This window comes from Mustela putorius, unplaced genomic scaffold (assembly GCF_011764305.1).
Source record: "Mustela putorius furo isolate JIRA1106 unplaced genomic scaffold, ASM1176430v1.1 tig00000196_pilon_pilon_pilon, whole genome shotgun sequence".
Classification (NCBI taxonomy): domain Eukaryota; kingdom Metazoa; phylum Chordata; class Mammalia; order Carnivora; family Mustelidae; genus Mustela; species Mustela putorius.
The window spans coordinates 2,324,124-2,346,865 of record NW_025421310.1 but is presented as its reverse complement, the minus strand read 5'-3'; the positions used below and the strand labels follow the sequence as shown (position 1 = coordinate 2,346,865).

At 54.7% G+C, this 22,742-nt stretch overlaps 3 protein-coding genes across 7 annotated transcripts; 1 reads left to right on the top strand and 2 right to left on the bottom strand.

Annotated features, from left to right (window-relative positions):
• Positions 1–8,786: 8,786 nt before the first annotated feature.
• On the top strand, positions 8,787–15,061 carry TRIM28 (tripartite motif containing 28). Of its 2 annotated transcripts, none has more exons than XM_045077299.1 (17): positions 8,787–9,436; positions 9,785–9,897; positions 10,098–10,230; positions 11,793–11,928; positions 12,006–12,122; positions 12,204–12,318; positions 12,477–12,623; positions 12,724–12,838; positions 12,923–13,029; positions 13,106–13,163; positions 13,241–13,286; positions 13,366–13,618; positions 13,703–14,022; positions 14,103–14,226; positions 14,310–14,396; positions 14,476–14,613; positions 14,700–15,061. In XM_045077299.1, the coding sequence occupies exons 1-17, from the start codon at positions 9,094–9,096 to the stop codon at positions 14,874–14,876; spliced, it is 2,529 nt and encodes an 842-aa protein (XP_044933234.1). In that variant the 5' UTR covers positions 8,787–9,093; the 3' UTR covers positions 14,877–15,061. The 2 variants fall into 2 exon arrangements, with proteins under 2 accessions (XP_044933234.1, XP_044933235.1); XM_045077300.1 differs by having other exon boundaries at positions 8,788–9,436; positions 13,127–13,163.
• A 579-nt stretch (positions 15,062–15,640) lies between these two features.
• On the bottom strand, positions 15,641–18,891 carry CHMP2A (charged multivesicular body protein 2A). 4 transcript variants are annotated; one of them, XM_045077354.1, is made up of 6 exons: positions 18,734–18,891; positions 17,421–17,717; positions 16,358–16,537; positions 16,155–16,285; positions 16,000–16,061; positions 15,641–15,927 (listed from the first exon to the last, which is right to left on the bottom strand). In XM_045077354.1, exons 2-6 carry the CDS (start codon positions 17,586–17,588, stop codon positions 15,656–15,658), a joined length of 813 nt encoding a protein of 270 aa, XP_044933289.1. In that variant the 5' UTR covers positions 17,589–17,717; positions 18,734–18,891; the 3' UTR covers positions 15,641–15,655. The 4 variants fall into 4 exon arrangements, with proteins under 4 accessions (XP_044933289.1, XP_012905443.1, XP_012905442.1 ...); XM_013049989.2 differs by having other exon boundaries at positions 17,421–17,612; XM_013049988.2 differs by having other exon boundaries at positions 17,421–17,630; positions 18,734–18,890.
• Positions 18,892–19,494: 603 nt separating this feature from the next.
• On the bottom strand, positions 19,495–22,646 carry UBE2M (ubiquitin conjugating enzyme E2 M). The gene is made up of 6 exons (XM_045077355.1): positions 22,057–22,646; positions 20,807–20,901; positions 20,632–20,670; positions 20,420–20,523; positions 20,094–20,157; positions 19,495–20,008 (listed from the first exon to the last, which is right to left on the bottom strand). The coding sequence occupies exons 1-6, from the start codon at positions 22,163–22,165 to the stop codon at positions 19,868–19,870; spliced, it is 552 nt and encodes a 183-aa protein (XP_044933290.1). The 5' UTR covers positions 22,166–22,646; the 3' UTR covers positions 19,495–19,867.
• Positions 22,647–22,742: the final 96 nt, after the last annotated feature.

The following is a 22,742-nucleotide window of genomic DNA, read 5'->3' as shown; positions in this document are numbered from 1 at the left end:
TTTTTGAGAGGGAGAGCAGACTCTCCATGCTCGGAATCGGACATGGGGCTTGAGCTCACAACCCTGAGATCAAGAGTTGCACACACTACTGACTGAGCCAACCAGGCACCCCTGAGTGGGTGTGAATTGGTAGGTAGTGGTTTGATGTGCAGTTCCCTCATGACTAATGACGTGGAATGTCTCTTTATGGTCTTATTATCCGGGCCATATTGTATAAAAGTTGTATTAATGGGTGCCTGGGTGGCTCAATCAGTTAAGTATTTGCCTTCGGCTCAGGTCATGATCCCAGGGTCCTGGGACTGAGCCCTGCAACAGGCTCCCTGCTCAGTGGGGATTCTGCTTTTCTGTGCTTGCTTGCTTGCTCTCAAATAAATAAATACAATGTTAAAAAAATAAAATCTAAAAAAACAAACCCTAAAATGAAAGTATTAAGGGTTAGTGTATATGCCACAAAATACACCCCTTGCAGGTAGCCTTCAAGGATTCTTAGCAAATTCATATTCATCATTGTGCAGCTATCACCACAATCCAATTTAATTAATTTTTTAAATTTTTGTTTTTTTATTTGACAGAGATCTCAAGTAGGCAGAGAGGCGGGGGGTGGGGAGCAGGCTCCCTACTGAGCAAAGAGCCTGACATGGAGTTGGATACCAGGACCCCAAGATCATGAAGGCAGAGGCTTAACCCACTGAGCCACCCAGACGCCCCTAATTAATTTTTTAAAATTTATTTTTATTAGAAGGTTTTTAATTTTTATTTTTAATTAATGTACACCCAACATGGGGCTCGAACTCACAACCCCGAAGTCAAGAGTGGCATGCTGTACCCAGAAATTCAGGCACCCCACCACAATCCAGTTTTAGAACATTATCCTTCCCCTTAAAACTTCCTTTGCACAGTTTGTATCCATCCCTGCCTTACCCTAGGAGTCATTGATCTCGTGTCTGGCTATAAATATACAGCCCCTTCTGTGAAGACAGTTGAAGGACAGTAGACCTTAGTTTCTGGTGGGACATCCCCCACTTCTGGATGGGCCCACTGGCTACTTCTTTCCCTCCCTCTAGTATTTCCTTTAGCTCCTGTAGATGAGAAATGAGCTCTAAAGGCTTGTTGGGTTTCTGGCCAAACACTGGCTAGAACCTCTCACAGAGTGGTGGATGGGTCCTGTTTTGTCTCCTGAAGAGTCTCTGTGTTGCTGACCCTAATGTGGGGGCAATGACAGGCTGACTGGCTGCTCCCCACTCACGTGCCCCCTCCTAGATGATCATATTCACACTTCACCCGCTAGTACCCTCGGAGTGTATACAACTGATAATCTTGACCTCAGGAATCTCATTATGGGTTGGGAAATGATATTTTCTGAATTCTAGAATTTAATGATCTAAGCAAGCACTGGGGCCATGTGTTCCCTTTGGGAAGGCAGGATCAGTGCTGAATTCCCAGAATGAGGGGTCAGCTTAAAAGTGACATCAAATGGTGACAGATGGGCTTATTTTCCTGTCTCTCCTTTTTGAGAACCCTGAAGAATTCATTGTATGTCAGCCAATGACAGTTGCAATTTTTTCTGATGCTTGAATTGTATCATCAGGTTTAGTTTCTGTGTCCTTTTAACATGTTCCTGTCATTTTTTGGGCACTTATTTTGTGGCATAACAAGATGTTTCAGGCTCACGGGACCCTCCCTGTTTAGCCTTGGAATCAGTCTTTTCTCCCAGGAGCCCTGGTTCCTCTCTGAAGAAAAAGGGATGAAATTCTGGGCTGTGGGTCTCCTGTCCTTTCCCTCCATGCCCTCCCTGGAAGCTGCAGATTCCCTTGGGAAGAAAGCAGATGGAAAGGGTGAGGGCACCCCCTGAGCACAGGACTGGGTTGGACTCCTACAGACTGTGGGGCTGTGGACAACTTCTGTTCTCTGATGACTGATTTTCCCATCTGTGAAATGTAGACTTCAGTAGGCTGAAATATGACTCACAAAGATGTATACATCCTAATCCCTGGCCCCTTGACATGTTACCTTATTAAGAAAAAGGATCAGGGGTAGTTAAGCATCTGCCTTGGGCTCAGGTCCTGATCCCAGGGTCCTGGGATTGAGCCCACATCAGGCTCCCTGCTCAGCAGGAAGCCTACTTCTCTCTCTCCTACTCCCCCGCTTGTGTTCCCTCTCTCGCTGTGTCTCTCTGTCAAATAAATAAATAAAATCTTTAAAGAAAAAGAAAAAGGATCTTTCCAGTTGTAATTAAAGATCTTGAAATGGGGAAATTATCCTGAATTATTGGGGTGGGCTCCAATTATAAAGTCACGTGAACCCTTATGAGGGTGAGGCAGAGGGAAACCTGACACTTAGTTGGCTCAAGCTGCCATTACAAAGTACTGTTGTTAGGTGGCTTAAACACCCAAAATTGGCTTCTCACAGCTATGGAGGCTAAGTCCAAGATAAAGGTGCTGGCAAAGTAGGTGTCATTCTTAGGCCTTTTCTCTTGGTTTGTGGGAGGCTGCAAAATCATCGTGTGGTCACAAAACATGTATGGGGCAACGTCTGTGTTTATAACAGCACAAACAGGAGGGAGACCCAAGTGTAGTCAAAAAGAGAATGTGTAAACAGACTGTACGGTATTTGTGTAGTAAGGCCCTACACAACAAGGGCATGCAAGGAACCAAGGCCATACAGAACCACACAGATGTGCACTCAGAAAAAGAAGCAAGACACTGACATGCAAACCCTGTTTGGTTCTACATACAACCACCAAAACTCATCTGTGGTGGCAGTCAAGATGGCAGTGGCTGCTTGGGAGACACAGAGGACTTCTGGGAGCCCGACACATTCCAGTTTTTGCTATGAGACTCATGGGGCTCACTGGAGGTATGATGTGTATGCTTTTCTCTCTAATTACAAGCCTTCATCAAAAGGTTAAACAGTTCATAGAAACAGAAAGTGGATTAGTGGTTGCCAGAAGCTGGTGGGAGAGTGAATGGGGAGTGAGTGCTAATAGATTCTGGGTTTCCTTTTTTTTTTTTTAAAGGATTATTTATTTATTTATTTCACGGGGGCAGGGGTGGGGAGGCAGGTATTGCACAGGCAGAGGAAAAAGGAGAAGCAGGCTCCCTGCTAATCAGAGAGCCCGATGTGGCGCAAACGTTTAACCAACTGAGCAGCCCAGGTGGCCCCACCCAGGTTTCATTTTCAGGTGATAAACATGTTCTAGGACTAGATAGAGGTGATGGTTGTACAATATTGTGAATGTATCAAATGCCACTGAATGTACTTTTTTTTTTTTAAGGTTTTATTTATTTATTTTTGCAAGAGAAAGCAAATGAGTTCGAGTAGGGAGAGGGTCAGGGAGCCCAATGTGGACTCCACCCCAGGACCCTGGATCATGACCTGAGCCAAAGGTAGACACTTAACTGACTGAGCCACTCAGGCGCCCCTGTGCACTTTACTTTTTTATTTTTTAAGAATATTTATTTGACAGAGATCACAAGTAGGCAGAGAGAGAGGAGGAAGCAGGCTCCCTGCTGAGCAGAGAGCCTGATGAGGGGCTCCATCCCAGGATGCTGGGATCATGACCTGAGCGGAAGGCAGAGGCTTTAACCTACTGAGCCACCCAGGCACCCCTGTGCACTTTATTTTTAAAGATCTATTTATTTCGGGATGCCTAGTGGCTCAGTCGGTTAGGGTCTGCCTTTGGCTCAGGTCACAATCCTGGAGTCCTGGGATCGGTCCTGCGTTTGGCTACCCGCTCAGCGCGGAGTCTGCTTCTCCCTCTGCCTAGTGTTCCCCCTACTTGTGCTCTTCCTCCGTCAAATAAATAAATAAAATCTTAAAAAAAAAAAAAAGGAGAGATTTATTTATTTGAGAGAGAAAGAGAGAGCACCTACGTGTCTATGCGCACCAGTGTAGGGAGGGGCTGAGGGCGAGAATATTTAGGCAGACTCCCTGCTGAGCAAGAAGCCCAATACTGGTCTTAACCTCACCATCCATGAGATCATGACCTGAGCTGAAATCAAGTCGTACACTTGACCAACTGAGCCACCCAGGTGCACCATGAATGTACACATTAATATAGCTAAAAATGATAAATTTGATGTTACACGGATTTTAACTCAGTTTTTAAAAAGATTTTAAAAAGTAAGATGGGGTGCCTGGGTGGCTCAGTCGGTTAAAGCCTCTGCCTTCAGCTCAGGTCAAGATCCCAGCGTCATGGGATCGAGCCCCACATTGGGCTCTGCTCTGCAGAGAGCCTGCTTTCTCCTCTTTCTGCCTGCCTCTCTGCCTGCTTGTGATCTCTCTCTCTCTCTGTCAAATAAATAAATAAAATCTTTAAATAAATAGGGGCGGCTGGGTGGCTCAGTGGGTTAAGCCTCTGCCTTCGGCTCAGGTCATGATCCCAGGGGCCTGGGATCGAGTCCCGCATTGGGCTCTCTGCTCAGCAGGGAGCCTGCTTCTCCTCATCTCTCTCTCTGTCTGTCTCTCTACCTATTTGTGATCTCTCTCTCTGTCAAATAAATAAATAAAATCTTTAAAAAAAATAAATAAAAATAAAAATAAAAATAAATAAAAAGTAAGATAACCCAGGGGTGCATGGCTGATTCAATCAGAACATGTGACTCTTGGGCACCTGGATGGCTTGGTCCTAAGGCATCTGCCTTCGGCTTAGGTGGGTCATGGGATCGAGCCCCGCATCCATGTCCCTGCTCAGTGAGAGGCCTGCTTCTCCCTCTCCGACTCCCCTTGCATTGTATTCCCTCTCTCGCTGTCTCTCTGTCAAATAAATAAATAAAATAATAAAAAAAAAGGAGCATGTGACTCTTGATCTTGGGGTCATGAGGTCAAGCCCCATGTTCGGCAGGGAGCCTTCTTAAAATAATAAATAAGATAACCCTAATCTCATCTTGTAGCTCACAAAACCGGCAGGGTCGAGATAGTCATCATTTCCATGCATTCATTTGTCCTTTCTTATTTTTCTTTATTTTTTTGAAGATTTATTATTTTTTTAATAAGCCCTCTTTTTTAAAAAAATATTTTATTTATTCATTTGACAGATCACAAGTAGGCAGAACAGCAGGCAGAGGGATGCGGGGAAGCAGGCTCCCTGTTGAGCAGAGAGCCCTATGTGGGGCTCGAATCCAGTACCCTGAGATCATGACCTGAGCCGAAGGCAGAGCCTTAACCCACTGAGCCACTCAGGTGCCCCAAGACCTCTTTTTTTAAAAGATTGATTTACTTTTGAGAGAGTGAGAGAGCGCATGCGTGCGCAAGAGCTGGTGGGAGGGGCAGAAGGAGAGGGAGAAGCTGATTCCCTGCTGAGCAGGGAGCCTGAGGCGGGGCTCCATCCAAGAACTCTGGGATCATGAACTGAGTAGACTGCAGACACTTAAATCACTGAACCACACAGCGCCCCTATAAAGATTTTAAATATTCTCTATACCCAGCTTGGGGCTCCAACTCACAACCCGGAGGTATAAGTAGCATGCTCTACCAACTGAGCCAGACAGGTGCCCCAAGGGTCAGCGGCTCCTGGGTGGTCAGCCGGTTAAGCATCTGACTGAGTGAGCATCTGACTCTTGATTCTGGCTTGGGTCATGGTCTCAGGGTTGTGGTATAGGCCCTGAATCAGGCTCCGTGCTGAGCGTGAAGCCTGCTTAGGATTTCTCTCTTCTTTTCCCTCTGCCCCTCTCCGCCTAAGCTTTCTCTCTAAAACAAGCAAGCAAACAAACAAGAAACAAAAACAACCCAAAAAAACGAGAACAAAAATATAATTCGGTGGCATTAAGTACATTCCTGATGTTGTGCAAGTTTCATGGCTGTGTAGTCCCAAATGAAATCTGTGAAGATGGAGAGAGACTAAAGTGATGCAGCTACCAGACCTCCCCAGGAAGTGGCTTTGGCGGTGACACCTAAAGTTTACAGGGAGAGCCAGGTGCAGGTATGGAGTCTGGGGGGAAGAAAGAGGGCTGCCTGCAGCTAGGTGCTCAAAAGAAGCAGTGGTTGGTCTGGATGCAATCTGAGTGACTCTTACACTTTGTTTTATCCCTTTATTTCTGTCTGCAGGAAACTGTCTACAGACTGTCTGTAGACAGTTTCCAGTATTCCAGGACTGGGAAGGGTGAGATGCGGAAAGGGTGAGCAATGAGCACAGAGAATGAGAGTATAAGGTACCACTGACTACTTGGTCTGGCCTCCTAAGGGTACAGAGCAAAGATGTACCCATTTCCTGCCATATACATCTGGACCTCTGCCTTGGTCTTGCCCACCTGTATGCCTCCTCTGCCTCCACCTACCCTGGGGTGCCCCCTTGTGCTTCTCTTACTCTGCCTGAGCCTGGTTCCCAGTTGATTCCCCCTCCCCCAGGATTGTCCTGGCACTTCAGAAGACTTGGTTTGTGCATGTGGTGAATGGAGCTGTAGTGGCCTGGTACCTGATAAGACCATAGAGGGAATCTTCAAGGCCTGCTTGCTGCTGGCACCTGATTATACCCTGATTGTGTGACTGCCATGTACTGGGAAGGAAAGTACTGGGCCCAGGAGGAAGGAGGTCCTGTTTAGAGAGAAAAGCATGAGCTACTGAAACCGCAGGGCCTGTTGCTATAGTTTATGGAGGGGCCCATACTAGGAGCAATCGAGAGGACCCCCCCCCCCCAATTCAGCCAACCTCTAGGCTCCCTCCAGCTGTCTCTGACCACTCCTTCACTGCTCTCTCAGTGCCTTGTCAGGACCCCCACAGTTGTTTCCCCCGGGGGAACCCGTCCTTCCCACAGGTGTTTGGAGGTAGTCCCCTAGGAGAGTCCACTCCTACAGTCTTTACCACCACTTCTTCTTCTTATTATTTTTTAAAAGATTTTATTTATTTATTTGACAGAGAGAGAGAGAGAGAGAGAGATATCACAAGTAGGCAGAGAGGCAGGCAGAGAGAGGAGGAAGCAGGCTCCCTGCTGAGCAGAGAGCCTGATGTGGGGCTCCATCGCACAACCCTGAGATCATGACCTGAGCCAAAGGCAGAGGCTTAACTCACTGAGCCACCCAGGTGCCCTAACACCACTTCTTATTTTTGACTGGCCCTGACACCTTGGTTCCTGCCCCAGAAGTTTGGGTCGGTATGGGTAGTTCCTATGCCCCCTTATCGATGATTTTGGGGCGCAGGGAGGGGTGGGGTCGTGGAAAATGCTTAGCAAGTATCGCTACTGTTTGCCACACCTCTCCCCACACACTAGCCAACTTTCCTTCCCACTTATCAGAGAAGGGAAGCAAGGATCTGAGGCCAGGGCCTTGGGGGAGCAGCACGGAGGGGGCGGGCCACTCCATGGTGGGGCGTGGCCCCGCGGACCCGGTGGGAGAGAGGCCCGCTACCACTCAGCTCAGGGGCGGGGCGGGCCCCGGATTTGGGGTTGCGTTGGGACGGGAACAAAGGCAGTCGCAGAGACAAAGCCCCACGGACACCCAGCCCCCTTTAGGAACAAAGGCCACACCCCGCCCAGCCCGGCCAGACATCCCTCCGCCGCCAGCACGCGTGGGCGCGCAGCTCGGCCCACAGGTTTTACGTTTGAACCCAGAGACAAGGAGGAGGACTTGGGGCCAGACTTGGGGCCGGCCAGCATGCTTTAAGCATCCTCTCAAAAGCTGACCTCCCCCTTCCTCCCCATCGTCTCCTTTAGCCTCGTCCTAAACTCTGCATCGAGGAGCCCCGCATAGGGGTCCTAGGCCCACCGCTGGACCGGTTCCGACGCACGCACCCCTCGAGCCTCCTTCGGGCCCGGCGTCTTTAGACAAGCTCCCCGCCCTGACTCTGCTCCCGCCTCAGACAGGATCGAACAGGAGCTCTCCGCCTGCACCGTAGGCCGCGCCTACCGGCTCAGACCGTACATCTCTCGTCGCCCCTGCCTGGCCCCCGTGATGATCGCCCCAGACTCTGCGTCCTCCTCGGGATTCCCGCGACGAGGCTGTTTATCTGACAGGATTCCCCACGGCTCACAGGCCTCGCTCTCCGCGTCGGACGGAATTCTCCCGCGACATTCAGCCTGAACCCCTCCGCCCCTGCCCCGATCCTGTGTCCGGGGGAGGCCCGACTCCTCCCTCGGATAGGACCCTCACCACCCAGACTCTGCTTTCCCCTCCTGCGGGATTCCTCGTCCCGCTCCGCACCCCTCGCCCTGATCCCGCTTCGTGCCGTAGAATCGCCCTGCTGTGGGGGGTTCATTCCGTTCGCCCTCCTGGAAAAGCGGCTACCTAAAAGATGGGAAGGGGTCGTTTGTGGGGCCGCGGGATTCGCTGCTCTGGACCCCTTGGAATCTCCGCTTTGGGAAGGTTTCAGTGTTTGCCATGTTAAACAATAAAATGGTTAAAACCCAAAAGTCATCCACTTGGCTCAGAAGGGGACTTTCTCCTGGGACGGGGACCCCGCCGCCCCCTTCGCTCTCAACCCCGTCTCTCTCCCCAGCATGGCTGGGCGCGGAGACAGGAGACTTCTCCGGCCTTGGCCTAAGGGGCGGGAACTGAGGTGGCGGCGGAGACGGCTAAATCGCATGCGCAGTACCGCGGCCAGGGGCTAGGGCTGGAGGGGGCGCCAGAGCGCGTAAAGGTGCGCGCGCCCCGCCCGCGTACGAGGTTGGGGCAGTGGCGTCACTAGCCCCACCCCTGGCGCACAGGCGGCGCTGGGCGCCGTGGGCGGAGGTAGGAAGACCCGGCTCAGGCGCGTGCGTACTCGCGGTCTCGCCCGGGGCAGCTGGCCTGGGCCCCGCCCCTGGGCGCAAGACGCCCAGCGCGCCTGCGCGGCGGCGTCGGCGCCAGTTATTTCTGTCCCGCCCCCCGGCCGCGGCTCTTTCTGCGAGCGGGCGCGCGGTCGAGCGGTTGTTCGTGTGGCGCGTGGCGCTGTGTCTGGGCGGCCTTTGAGGAGAAGCGCGGTCGTCGGCGGCGGGAGGGTAGCAGGCGGCGGCCCGCGGGGCTTCCAGGGCGCCCCGCGCGCGGCGGGCGGTAGCCCAGGCGGCGCGTGGCGGCGCTCGGCCTCGCGGCGGCGGCGGCCCATCCGTTGGCGGCCAGCGCGTCTGCGCCTGCGCGGCGAGTTCCGCGCCCCTCTTCCCCCCTGGGCGCCCCCGGCGGCGTGTGAATGGCGGCCTCGGCGGCGGCGGCCTCGGCGGCGGCGGCGGCGGCGGCCGCCTCCGGCAGCCCAGGCCCAGGCGAGGGCTCGGCTGGCGGCGAAAAGCGCGCCGCCGCCTCGTCGGCCGCGTCTGCGGCCTCGGCCTCGGCTTCGGCGTCGTCACCCGCGGGGGGCGGCGGCGAGGCTCTGGAGCTGCTGGAGCACTGCGGTGTGTGCCGGGAGCGCCTGCGCCCGGAGAGGGAGCCTCGCTTGTTGCCCTGCCTGCACTCGGCTTGCAGTGCCTGCCTCGGGCCTCCGGCGCCCGCTGCCGCAAACAGCTCCGGGGATGGCGGTGCGGCGGGCGACGGCGCCGGTGAGTACGGTCAGGCCGCGGCGGCCCATCCCCCCACCCCGCAGGCTTTGATCCTGACTCGGCGTGGGCACTGGGGGTCCGTTCGCAGCATGGCGATGGCGGGGGATCAACTGAGCGAGAGGGATAGGGACCCGGATAGTGCGTGGCCGGATCGGGTACGGGCAGTGGGTTCTGGGCTGGGCGCAGGGATGGGGTGTCTGCTTCAAGTGCGATGGAAGAAGTGGTTGGGTTCCTACTTCCCAAGGAGAGGATCTGGTCCTCTTTGGGATGCAGGTTGGGCCCAGTCAGGGGATGTGTTATAGCTTGTGGGTGAACTTGGAACAGTCTCTCTTTGTTTGTTTTTGGCAGTGGTGGACTGTCCTGTTTGCAAGCAGCAGTGCTTCTCCAAAGACATTGTGGAGAACTACTTTATGCGTGATAGTGGCAGTAAGGCTGCCGCAGACTCGCAGGACGCAAATCAGGTATGTCCTGCCCAGAAACCCTAAAGAGGCCTCGGGACATGGTACCAGTACATTCCAGACTGTATTCTCTTGCTACAAGGCTCTGGGCAGACTCGTGTAGGCTAGGTAAAGGCTGCACTTTGCTTTAAGGTTGTGTTATTTGGGGTGCAGTTGTGGATATGTTCGGAGGTTTTGTCTCTTGTTTTGCCTTTGCCCATCAGTGCTGCACTAGCTGTGAGGATAATGCTCCTGCCACCAGCTACTGTGTGGAGTGCTCTGAGCCGCTGTGTGAGACGTGTGTGGAGGCACACCAGCGGGTGAAGTACACCAAGGACCACACCGTGCGCTCCACTGGTATGCAAGGCAGAGGGGAAAGCCTTGGTTATCTTACGTTTGTTCTCAGCTGTTTATAGTGCTGGTTATCAAGGATGGATGGGTCTTGGGGAGGTTTTTTGGAGGGTACCACTTGAAGGGTCTGAGGGCAGAACTCAGAAATGGGGAGTCTGGGGCTCAGGTGTGCACTCTCTCTGGGTGCAAGGGGAAGGGAAAAGGCCGCAGGGCAGGGGTGCACTGAGGGTTCAGGCAAGCTCATCATGGACACCTCCCCGCCTGCAGACTTACAGAGGATAAGGCCCCTGTATGTGAAGGAGCTCCTGTATGTGTATGTATGTGGTGGAGGGGTGGGCCTGGCCTCCCTGGCAACTTCCGTTTAGACTCCAGGGGAAACGAAGCCTCTGGTTGCAAGGGCCCTCAAGACCATCACGGAGAGTGAGTCTGAGAAGTGTTTTAATTTTGGGTTCCACAGGTCTAAAAGTTTAGCTGAGGAAGGTATTTGCGCAGTTTTCTGTAAGTGCTGGGGTTGGAACAGAAAAGGGCTTAGGAGTTTTCTGAGTTTATCCTACTCTTAGTTCCAGAACTTTCTGTGAGTAGCTTTTTGGTAGTTAGGTTTTTGCTTCCCAGTCCTAGAGGATAGCATAGGCTGGATGGTAAGGATGGAGAGGGTAGCTGTGGGGGTGTGAGGAATCAGGAACGAAGGGCAGGAATTTGTAGGAGGTCCTGGGTTCAGGCAAAGGACAGAGTACAGGAAGTGGCATTGTTGAAGGACCCATGGTCTGGCTGATTTGTGTCTCAGTCATATATCTTGGGCAGGGATGGTATAGCCAGGGTGTAATTGGGATTGAGTAGGAAAGAGGGATAGATGCTCTCAAGCAGCTTTGTAATGGTGACAGGTTGGGGGGTGGGGTCGTGTGTACCAGGACTCTCCCCGCAGAGGGGACCCGATGCCTTTGTGAGGATATTGGTCTGACATTTCAGCTCTCCTGTCCTGAGAAGGCTTTGCAAGCCCTGGATCCCTTGTAGGCCTTTGGGTTATAAGAGGTCTGTGGACTTAGAGGGGAAGTCACCAAAGCATAGTTTTTAAGGGAGCTGTACTTGAACTGTGTCTCTAGTCCCTGATTTGCTCTCTGTCTGTGCCATCAAGCAAACATTGTCTCCTGTGCTTATAGCCAGAATTCCCTTTTCTGCCAGACAGAACGTGCTGCAGGTGGGGGAGGAATTGAGCCCAGTGGGGATTTTCAAGGTGGAGGAGCTCTCTAGTGTGTCCACTTGGGGAAGGTTCTAGTAGCCAGAATAGCGAGTGGGAGGTCCCTGCCAGTCTTCAGACTTTGATGTCCAGGTCAGAAGCTGAGAGGAGGGAGTTGTTCTCCAGGTCAGACTTGGGGCAGAGTGCTTTGAGAGGAAGGATTTGGGCCTATAGGCCTGTGCTTTTCTCTGGCCACTGCTACAGGGCCCTTGAGTTTTCCCAAAGGCAGCCCAGGGTTGCAGGACAGGCAGGAAGTGAGGCCTTAAGTTTTGTTTACTGTTTAAGATGGCAATAGCTGAGGATGAGGTTCAGCGTCATGGTTTCTATTCCCCAGGGCCAGCCAAGTCACGGGACGGTGAGCGCACAGTATATTGCAACGTGCACAAGCACGAGCCCCTTGTGTTGTTCTGTGAGAGCTGTGACACCCTCACTTGCCGGGACTGCCAGCTCAATGCCCATAAGGACCACCAGTGAGTACTGGGAATGCTGGTGGGTGCTGCTTGTTCTTCCTATGTTCAGCACCCAGCTCTCTTTTGTCTGCTCTCAGATACCAGTTCCTGGAAGATGCAGTGAGGAACCAGCGCAAGCTCCTGGCCTCGCTGGTGAAGCGCCTCGGGGACAAGCATGCAACGCTGCAGAAGAATACCAAGGAGGTTCGCAGCTCGTAAGTGTGGAAGCCAGGACCACAGTTGGGTGCAGGCCTGGGGGAGCATCTTCCTGAACTGGTTCACCCTGCCCCCTCCAGGATCCGCCAAGTGTCTGACGTACAGAAGCGTGTGCAGGTGGACGTTAAGATGGCCATCTTGCAGATCATGAAGGAACTGAACAAGCGGGGCCGTGTGCTGGTCAATGATGCCCAGGTACACCCTGTCTGAGCGGGGGAGGGGATTTTGGGTCCCATCTGCTGGCTGCCGACTGCATCTGTGATGGGAGGGCCTTGGGGACTGGCATCTCCGTTGGCTGTTAATGCCATTTTTGATGTCTTCTCTTTTTCACTGCTTCTCTTCTCTACCTGCAGAAGGTGACTGAAGGGCAGCAGGAGCGCCTGGAGCGACAACACTGGACCATGACCAAGATCCAGAAGCACCAGGAACACATCCTGCGCTTTGCCTCCTGGGCTCTGGAGAGTGACAACAACACGGCCTTGCTGCTCTCCAAGAAGCTGGTGTGTGCTGGTGGGCACTCAGGTGGTGGGTTCCAGGCAGGTGCCACCCAGCACCCTGAAGCTGTGTTTGCTGTGTGTTCATGCACTGCCCCATCTGCAGATCTACTTCCAGCTGCATCGGGCCCTCAAGATGATTGTGGACCCTGTGGAGCCACATGGCGAGATGAAGTTCCAGTGGGACCTTAATGCCTGGACCAAGAGTGCAGAGGCTTTTGGTGTGTTCTTTTGTTAACTTCTTGCATATTGGTGCCATTCCAGAAAGTGGGTGTTCTGACGCTGATTTTATTTCATTTTTGCAGGGAAGATTGTGGCTGAGCGTCCTGGCACCAACTCAACAGGCCCTACATCCATGGCCCCCCCTAGGGCTCCAGGGCCCTTGAGCAAACAGGGCTCTGGCAGTAGCCAGGTGAGTTGGGGTTGGGTGGGGGATCCTGGTAGGGGAGGGAGGGGCATGCGGTCCTATGGGACACCTGCCCACTGAGGTCTACCTACTTTGCCCACAGCCCATGGAGGTGCAGGAAGGCTATGGCTTTGGCTCAGGTGAGTACCTTGTAGGTGGGAGAGCTTCATTGCTTTAGGTCTGTCCCTAATCTGCTCTATCTTTCTTTTCTGAGCAGACGATCCTTACTCAAGTGCAGAGCCGCATGTGTCAGGTGTGAAGCGGTGAGTTGGCTGTCCTTTGGTTTAGCCAGGTGGGCATAGGGATGGGTGTGCTAACACCATGCTGCACCTGCACCCACAGGTCCCGCTCAGGTGAGGGTGAGGTGAGTGGCCTCATGCGCAAGGTGCCACGGGTAAGCCTCGAGCGCTTGGACCTGGATCTCACAGCTGATAGTCAGCCACCAGTTTTCAAGGTCTTCCCAGGCAGCACCACTGAGGATTACAATCTCATTGTTATTGAGCGTGGAGCGGCAGCTGCTGCTGCTGGACAGCCTGGGACTGCTCCACCTGGGGCCCCTGGAGCCCCGCCACTACCTGGCATGGCCATAGTCAAGGTGAGCCTGCCTCAAGTGATTGTGACTGGGAGATGAACACCTAGGTCTGCACCCTGCCGAACACCTCTTACTACCTCCTTGCAGGAGGAAGAGACAGAGGCTGCCATTGGAGCCCCGCCTACTGCCACTGAGGGCCCTGAGACCAAGCCTGTGCTGATGGCCCTGGCGGAGGGCCCCGGCGCTGAGGGCCCCCGCCTGGCCTCACCCAGTGGTAGCACCAGTTCAGGTCTAGAAGTGGTGGCTCCAGAGGGCACTTCAGCCCCAGCAGGTGGCCCAGGTGCCCTGGACGACAGTGCCACCATCTGCCGTGTCTGCCAGAAGCCAGGCGATCTGGTCATGTGCAACCAGTGCGAGTTCTGCTTCCACCTGGACTGCCACCTGCCTGCCCTGCAGGATGTGCCAGGGTGCGAGGCTGGTGTGGGGCCTGTGCAGGGTGGAGGGCTGGGCCAGGTTCTTTGCAGCTCCTCATTCTCCTTCCATCCAGGGAGGAGTGGAGTTGCTCTCTGTGCCATGTGCTGCCGGATCTGAAAGAGGAAGATGGCAGCCTGAGCCTGGATGGTGGTGATAGCACCGGTGTGGTGGCCAAGCTTTCGCCAGCCAACCAGCAGGTGAGGGTGGGGGCCTACTCTCTTGGGAGTTGTTCAGTAACCCTACCCGCCTGTGGCTCTGATGTCTCTTGTCCTGTCCACAGAAGTGTGAGCGTGTTTTGCTGGCTCTGTTCTGTCATGAGCCCTGCCGGCCCCTGCACCAGCTGGCTACTGACTCCACTTTCTCCCTGGTGAGTCTTGGGACTTAAAGGGAGGGTATGGGGGTGGGTAACTGTGGTCTCACCTTTAGCTTGTGGCTTTTGTCTACAGGATCAGCCTGGCGGCACCCTGGACCTAACCCTGATCCGTGCCCGTCTCCAGGAGAAGTTGTCACCCCCCTATAGTTCCCCCCAGGAATTTGCCCAGGATGTGGGCCGCATGTTTAAGCAATTCAATAAGCTGACAGAGGTGAGCTTGGGGAGAATGGGGTTGGGGGTAAGGTGGGGGGAGGAGGGGGAGCTAGGACCCATCCCGTGCAATCTGCCTCGGTTTAGGACAAGGCAGACGTGCAGTCCATCATCGGCCTGCAGCGCTTCTTTGAAACTCGCATGAACGAGGCCTTTGGTGACACCAAGTTCTCAGCTGTGCTGGTGGAGCCCCCGCCGCTGAGCCTGCCTGGTGCTGGCCTGAGTGCCCAGGAGCTATCCAGTGGTCCTGGTGATGGCCCCTGAACCTGTGGCTGCTCAGGCCAACCTGGCCTGACTCTGTTCCTCTGTCCTGTCAAATCTGCACCCCCCTCTCCCTGCCCCCAGCCTCCCCCTCTGGTGGCCTGGCTCCTACTTCTTGGTGGCCCCATCCCTCAGCCCTTCACGATATGGTTTTTACTTATGTGGATTTAATAAAAACTTCACCAGTTCCTCACGCTTATGTTGGTGGGGGCAGTGGTCCTGGGGCAGTCCTCTTCAGCCGTTCTTTGGTGTCCAGGGAGTAGGGGAGAGCCTCTCCTTGCCCTTCCAATGTGGAGTGTGCCTCAGGTGGGTGAGGGGGTTGCATGGGGCACATGCTGGAGGGTTTGGGGAGCCCCTGTGGTGTTAATGCTTAGGCTGCTCTGGGCAGGCAAGGTGTAGCCCCAGATATGTGCTGTGTGGTGGCCAGTCTACCTAAGTGCTTCCTGGACTAGGGTGTAACCATTTCTCACAATCTGCGCCACAGAGCTGGGTGGGCTAAGGATCCCTGGCAGAAAAGCCCAGACTTCAGGGTATCTGGGAAGCCCGGTGTCTTGGAGGTGTTAGGCTCTAGAGGCCATGAAGCTCCTAAACCCTGAACATCCGGATTAGAGAGACTTGACCTGTTAAATGCCACAAACTGGGAAGCAATCCAGCATTCCTTATCATACACCCTAATGCGTCTGGCATTTGGGCTTTTGCCATGCTTGTCAATTGCCTTTTTACCAAACCCTGTATGTGAGCTCTGTGCCAAGGGAACCCCAGCCTGGCCCAAATCAGGCCAGTCACACAGGCCTAGGAATTAGTGTCCAATCTTTTATTACAGAAGTACAATGAAACTGTTGGGCATCCACTGCCCACCTCCCACCCGGGATGGTATAGGTCAGTCCCTCCGCAGGTTCTTGAGCCGCTCCTCCAGGTCTGCATCGGCATCTACTAGGGCTGAGGCTGCGGCCTCTGCTTTCTTCCCACTGGCAGCCACACTGAGTGAGCCTCCGGTGGAGGGGAGGTCTACAGAGAGTGGAGGTTAGGAGAGCTCCTGTAGAAAGGAATAATGCTGGGAGCAGGGGGGTCAGGGGTTGTGTCTGGACTGTTGGGTGGGATGGGGCCCAAAGTTTGGTGCACTCACTTGACAGCTCATCTGTCAGGCTCAATCCCAACTCGTCCAGGACCTGGGACACAACAGCGTCACTTGGGAAGAGAGAAGAACTTTATGAGGGCCAGGCATGTGCGAAGACCAGACATCCGTCCCCATTCTCCCCATACCTGGTGTCCCCCCCTAACCTTTCTTCTTCATCTTCCTCATCACCCATGGCATCATCAATGGCATCATTCATCATCTCCTCCTTCATGTCCATGATCTCAGCCTGTCGCTCAAATTCCATCATGATCTTTTGGATCTGAGGCAACTTCAACTGGAAGTAGGGTGTGGGGAGGGTTAGTTGGGTGTTAGTTGTGGGGGAGAGGGGGGATTAGGAGAGGCGCACCTGTCTGTTCATGGTGCCCATGGCTTTGGTGACCCCCTTCATAGCTTGCGCCATTGAGTTGTTAGACTTCAGTGTCTGGATCTTCAGGGACACAGCCTGGATGTTGGCCCTCATCAACACAAATTTACGCACGTAACGCCGAGTGCGCACCAGGTCTTTTGCCATGATACGCACAGCATCCTGAGGAGTGGACAAAGATGATGGAGTGAGCCAAGGGAAGATGCTTGCTCCTGACGCACCATTCCAGCTGATGCTCTCAGACATTTACATATGATCCCTGCCCCCTCCCTCCTCCCAACCTCATACTTATGCTTCTTGGGTCATCACTCCACAGGGCCCTTTGTACACTACCTCTCGGACCACCCAGACTCTCGAAGGAACACTGGACTCACTATATATAGGGACCCTTTTCCTTCCATATATCTAGAGTCCCTTGACTTACAGAACCTATTCCCGAATTTCTATCCTGGCTGAAGAGTTTGTCTCTCCCTCTACCTCAACAGGCTCATACTGCAAGCACTTTATTCCAAATAGAAATGTATCTGCAGCTTAACTTTTGACTAACCCAAATGTCTTCCTTCTTGCCTTGCCTATCCTGGGAAATGGAACCTCTTCAACCCACCTCCTTAGATTCAAACTCTTGTCACCTGTCACAGGCTCTGCTCCTTACTGATTCAGGCTGTCTCTATTTCTTTTACTAACTTCCATGTCACAGTGAGTTCCAGGCCACATCTTTCTTGCATTAAACCCTTTGACTTAGCTCCCATTGTAGCCTGTGATTTCAAATGGTCTGGTCTACTGTGTAGTCTGAACTCAACTATCACTCCCTTATGGAACATTTGCTGCCTCATCTGTTTGACATTTTGGTTGCTTAGATCTTCACAGGCTCCATTCTCTTAATATCACCTAGAAGGCAGCCTTTCTGGATACCCAAAATACCGGTTCACCCTTAATTTCTCTCAAAGCACCTGTTGGTGTCTGGTCATGTTCCATTGTTATACTGGTACCTGACAAAACCACAGCACCTAACCCTGTGTCCCAGCCTGTGCCCAACTGAGCTCACCATCTGGCCCTGCTTGGCCATCTTCTTGATGTCTGCAATAATTTTCTTCTCCTGGGTCTCTAGCTTCTGTCGCTCACGGTCCAGCTCTCGCATGGCACGGTTCAGGGCTCGCTGATTCTGCCTCAGCAGCTCCTCTGGTGTCTTCCGGCGCCCAAATAACAAATCCATGGTAGCAGGAGCCCACCAGTGGACCTGTGACAAGTGTGAAGCCTAGGTGCAAAGTGGTGTGGGGCCCACAAAAAGGGCAAGAAGCAGAGCCAAGATCACAATGTGTATTTGGGGGGTTAGAAGGGGGAACTTGCAAAATGCGAAGGGGTAAGCAGAGAAAGGAAAGATTAATGGTAAGCCCAAACCTAGCCTGGAACACAAAGTAGCCCCACAAGTAAAAGTGGGGCCAGCATCCCTTCCTCTCTCTCTGCCTACTTGTGATTTCTGTCTGTCAAGTAAATAAATAAAATCTTTTAAAAAAAGGGTGGGGGCGCCTGGGTGGCTCGGTGGGTTAAAGCCTCTGCCTTTGGCTCCGGTCATGATCCTGGGGTCCTGGGATGAAGCCCCACATCGGGCTCTCTGCAAAACAGGGACCTTGCTTCTCTTTCTCTCTGCCTGCCTCTCTGCCTACTGGTGATCTCTGTCAAATAAATAAAATCTTTAAGAAAAACAAACAAACATGGCCAGCAAAGTTTGAAAGTCATCCACCACCCCAGCCCTTCATCATAGTGTCCCAAAGGAGGTTCAAGGCTTCAGCCTCTCTAGACTATAGTAAGGCCCTGGAGTCTGATGGACTAAGAATGGAAATGGTTGTGTGAGGGTGCACTGGGGGCATGTGGAACCTGAATGGCAAGGATAGGGCAAATGTAGGGGCCGACGGGATGGCAAGGTAGGTGGAGGGTCTGAGTGCCAAGAACAAAGTGGATATAGGGGTTCTGAAGCTGACAACGTATGAATTAGCATTCGGACTGTGGGGAGGCCTGAGTGGGAAGGCAACCTGGGTGCGAATATGGTTGTGGGGCAGTGGAGCACCCGGTACACTAAGGACATGATGGATGCTGGGGAGCTCTAAGGATCTGGAAGAATCTGGGGTCCTCAGGGACCCCTGTACACCTGGAACGGGATAATGGGCGACGGGGCGTCTTGTTCATCCAGAATAGAACCTGGGGGGCGTTGGGAGGCCCGCACACCGAGAGCAAGGTGCCTCGATGATGAGGCTAGGGTCCCGTGGATGGGCGAGGCAGTCGACACCTCGGCTTCTAGGCCCTCGTATGCCGTCGCCCACGCACCCACCCGGGACCCGCGGCCCGGCAGGGGCCACTCACCGGAGCCGGGACGGAATCCGCTTCCGCTTCCGGGTTACGCTCCTCTCTCTGTTTCAGGCGCACCCACCAACGATAGCCCCCTCGGTTCTTTCTGCCGTCGCCGCCGTTTCCGGAAGAAACGGTCTGACGTCACAGGCTCCACCGGCACCCGGAACGATGGGCGGGGATAAGAGCGCGCGTGCGCAAGCGCAGGCCGTCATCCAGGCGCATGCGCACCACCTTCCGTTTCTCTCGGGCCCGCCTGAGGGTGTTCCACAGGTTCCAGCCGACCCAGTCCTGGGACCCCAGTCCCGCTGGGTTGATGCATCTTTGGGCGTCTTCCGTCCGGCCACCCCAGAGGTCCCGCATCCCACCACCGCACCCACTAGAGGGCCCAGCTCATCCGACAGACACCGTTTCCCTAATGTTTTTGGGTCTCAGGCACCTGGTAGCACCAGGGAGGGTTCTTGGTGGGCCCACTCAGGGCAGGAGGGGGAGAGCTGGAGATGGCACGGACTTTCTTCTACACTGCCTTACCCAACACGAAGTGAGTGGTTGCTGGTTCTGCCACTGGCTGGTCACACACTGGGATTCATCCCACGTAGCCTGAGGCTTGGGATGTTGTCCCCCATTACTCCCCAGGCTGTTTCAGGCACTGGGAGCTTGCTGAGGGGTGCACCAGTACCACTTGTAACCACACATCTCCCACCACTCTTGCTGCAAGAGCTCTGGTGGACATCACCTGCCCCTCCCACCCCCACAGAAGGAAGAGGCAGAGGCCATGCAGTAACATTCCCCTTTAATAGCCTGGTGGGACCTCCAGTGGTGGAGGGGTGGAGTGCCCGAGCCCCAGCCACCCAGTCCCCTTAGCCACCCACCCCAGAGCCCAGAGTGGGGGGCTGGACAGCACCCAGCTGGGGGCTAGACAAGCCAATTCATTTCCCATCGCTGAGCGGGTCGGGGGAGGCAGCGCCGACCTTAATCACATGGTGGTTAAAAAATAATAACTAGGAGCGGGTGGCAGGGAGGGGAGGCAAGGCCAGGGCATGGGATTCCCCCACCGGCCACCCCATGCCCCCCACCTGTGGCCCCCAATAAATATTTGCAGGGGACGCCGGGGCTGGTGGCCCTGGCAGGGGTGGGTGTGCGCCAACCCTATTTCAGGCAGCGCTCGAAGTAGGTGGAGCCGATATAGCCACCTCGCATGGAGCGCTGCACGTTCTGCTCAAACAGCCGCCGGTTGTTCTGCAGGACCTCAGCGGCCTCCTTGTTCAGTGGGTCTTCGGGGTTGGGCTCCTGTGGCCGGTATGGGTGGGGGTCAACAGGCCCTAGAGCAGAGAGGGCCAACCTTCCCCAGCCTCACCCACCCACCCTTACTCACCAAGAAGAGATACTGCAGGCCATAAATTATGGAGTTTATCGTAAGGACTGGCTTCCAGTCCTCTCTGTGGACAGAGAATCAGGGTCAGGGGCTGGTGAGTGGATTGCCAACCACAGAGCCTGCTGGGACTGAACCGGTCAGGCCCAGGGGACAGGATGGTGCAGATGTGAGAAGCTAGGAGGAGAGCACAGAGCAGGATAGGCCAGGGAGAAGGCTAAGGTCGAGACTTAAGGAAGAAAATGTGGAGATGAAAAGATAGAAAACCACAAACCACAAGAGGGAGGGAAGGGACAGAGACCCGTGCAGTCTCAAGTCAGGGCTCTCACCTGAGGATGTTGAGGCAGACGTTGCCCTCGAGGTCAATGTTGGGATGATAGACCATTGTTTCACACTTCACCTTGGGGGGATCATGTGGGTAACCCTGGCCCACCTGGCTCCAAGAAGAGAGACAAGATAGAGAGGTGCCCTAGCAGTGCCTGGCTGGGGCAAGCCTCAGCTGTTGCCTCTATCCCTCTATCCCTGCACACCTGGGACTCACCTTAAAACTGAACACAAACTTCCCACTCTTGTAGAAGCCCTGTGAGGGGAAAGAGAAAAAGTCTTAGGACAACATCCTGCAGGGCCTGGCACATAAACCAGATCTCCTAATTCCAGGTGTTCCCCTGCCCAGGCCCCTAGCCCATGCCTAGGAGTCCAGCTAAGTGTGGTCTTACCTCATCAGGACAGATAACCAGCTTGAAGTTGAGGAGATCGTCTGGATCTGAGAAGCTGATGTCACACGTCTTGGGCAGGTTCAGCTCGTTTATGTCTGTGTTTGCAAAGCAGAGAAGCAGAACAAGGAGAGGGAGAGAGGAGAGCACTCAGAGCAGGTGCAGGTGCCGGCATAGCACCCAGGCCTCCTCTAGGATCCTCAAGGATCTGTCCTGGCTGTGCCCCAGAGCCCCAATCCTCTCCCTGCTCTTTCTGCTTCCTAGTCTCCAGGCAGACTCTTCTAGGTTCACAGCACGCCTCAAACATGCATTTTCAACTGTGGCTATGCTGTATCTCTTGGTCCAGAGTAAGTTCCAACTCTTTTGAATCCATAGTCTCAAGTCTCAGCACCAACATCTGGGTACCCAGCTCCAAATGCCCCCCATCCCTGTGTGGCCCCCAAGAGCCTCCAACTACCCTAAACACCAAGATCCTCAGCCATACCTCCATTTTCTAGTGGACAATGCTGGTCCCCTCCTGTCCACCCAAACTCAAGGACCCTGCCCCCCATCATCTCCTCACCAATCCTGTCCCCACTGATCCTCCTCTTCTCTGGTTGTCACCCTAAATTCAGGGACCCATCCGACCCCCAGACACATGAGTTCCCATTCCTGTACCCCTCTAAGCAGCCTCTAAGATTGCCAGCACCTCCAGCATAATACTCTAAATGCAATTCTACTCCCATCTCCAATCCCTGGCACACACTGTTCTTCCTTCCTCCACGTGTCACTCCAAACCCCAACTTGCCATGTGACCCCCCCAAGACCCACAAATCGCAGTGCCCAAAACTGATTACACTCCATCTCACTTTCAGAGTCCCCAAGACCCCAACATACCTCACTAAATCCTCTCCGATTCCTATCTCCAGTCGTCAGTCTCCCATACAATCTCCTCTGCCTATCACCCATGTTCCTGTCTGACCCCCAGACTCTGTGGAGTCTCCAGCTTCCTGCACGCTCTCCACTGCCTAACTCTCCGATTCTCGGTAACTAATGAAAGGCGTCTGGCTTTCTAGGTATCCCAGGGTGCCCCACATTAGGCCCCTATCTTTGATCCCCCTCCCCCGTGACTTCATTACTCCTGATTTTCCATCACACCGACACCCACCCTAACCTCCGACCCCCGGTGACTGCATTAACCCACTCCTGACTCCTACATCACCTCACCCCAGGCGCTGACCTCCGACCCCCACCCCCATCCTCCGACCCCCTACCCTTCTGGATCCGCAGCTGCGCAGCCGACGCCTTCTTGCTGCTGCCCTTGGTGCCGCCCGCCGACTCCTCCTCCTTCTTCTGCTGCTTCAGCGAGAACAGCTTGATCATCCTGCCGCCGCCGCCGCTGCCGCCGCTGCGGGGCCCGGGACCCCGGCCACCCGGCCCCCTGCCGCCGCCCGCGCCGCCTCCGCCACTCGAACCCGCCTTCGCGGCCTCCTCCGCTGCTGCTGCCGCCCGCCCGGCCTGCCGCGCCGCTCCGCGCCCACCGCGCGGCCCGCGTCGGCTCCCGTAGTCCGGCTCCGGCCTGGCCCGGCGCCTCGGGCTCTCTCGGCGGCGCTCGGGCCGACTCGGCTGTTCTCGGGCCTCCTCGGCCCCGCCCCCACCCGGCCGCTCCCTCCTCCCTGTAGCCCGCTTAGGTCCCCTGAGGCTCAGCTGTGGCCGCGCCGCCTGTCTGTTTACTCGCTCCCACCGCGAGGGGGTGCGGCTCGAGGGGAAGGAGGAGGTGGCGGCCGCGGTGGCGGCTGCCGTGTACTGGAAGAGGCTCGGCTTCCGCGGCAGCAGCAGCTTCGGCGCGGAGGTCCGCAACGGCCTCGGGCGCCCCACCGCTTCGGATATTTCCGCCGCTTGCCCACTTCGGCTCTTCTCGCCCGGCCTGCGCTGTGCGCCTGCGCAGCCGTCGCCGCTG

What these genes read in the sequence shown, in the direction of transcription:
- CHMP2A (XM_045077354.1), bottom strand. Translation starts at nt 17,588, where the DNA reads ATGGATTTGTTATTTGGGCGCCGGAAGACACCAGAGGAGCTGCTGAGG. An exon ending in TGGCCAAGCAGGGCCAGATG is followed by an intron (nt 16,538 to 17,420) that starts GTGAGCTCAGTT and finishes TCCACTCCTCAG; the next exon opens with GATGCTGTGCGTATCATGGC. An exon ending in GAGGAAGATGAAGAAGAAAG is followed by an intron (nt 16,062 to 16,154) that starts GTTAGGGGGGGA and finishes TCTCTTCCCAAG; the next exon opens with TGACGCTGTTGTGTCCCAGG.
- TRIM28 (XM_045077299.1), top strand. Translation starts at nt 9,094, where the DNA reads ATGGCGGCCTCGGCGGCGGCGGCCTCGGCGGCGGCGGCGGCGGCGGCC. An exon ending in AGGCTATGGCTTTGGCTCAG is followed by an intron (nt 13,164 to 13,240) that starts GTGAGTACCTTG and finishes TTTTCTGAGCAG; the next exon opens with ACGATCCTTACTCAAGTGCA. An exon ending in TTTCGCCAGCCAACCAGCAG is followed by an intron (nt 14,227 to 14,309) that starts GTGAGGGTGGGG and finishes TCCTGTCCACAG; the next exon opens with AAGTGTGAGCGTGTTTTGCT.
- UBE2M (XM_045077355.1), bottom strand. Translation starts at nt 22,165, where the DNA reads ATGATCAAGCTGTTCTCGCTGAAGCAGCAGAAGAAGGAGGAGGAGTCG. An exon ending in TGGTTATCTGTCCTGATGAG is followed by an intron (nt 20,671 to 20,806) that starts GTAAGACCACAC and finishes TTCCCCTCACAG; the next exon opens with GGCTTCTACAAGAGTGGGAA. An exon ending in AGTTTGTGTTCAGTTTTAAG is followed by an intron (nt 20,524 to 20,631) that starts GTGAGTCCCAGG and finishes TCTTGGAGCCAG; the next exon opens with GTGGGCCAGGGTTACCCACA.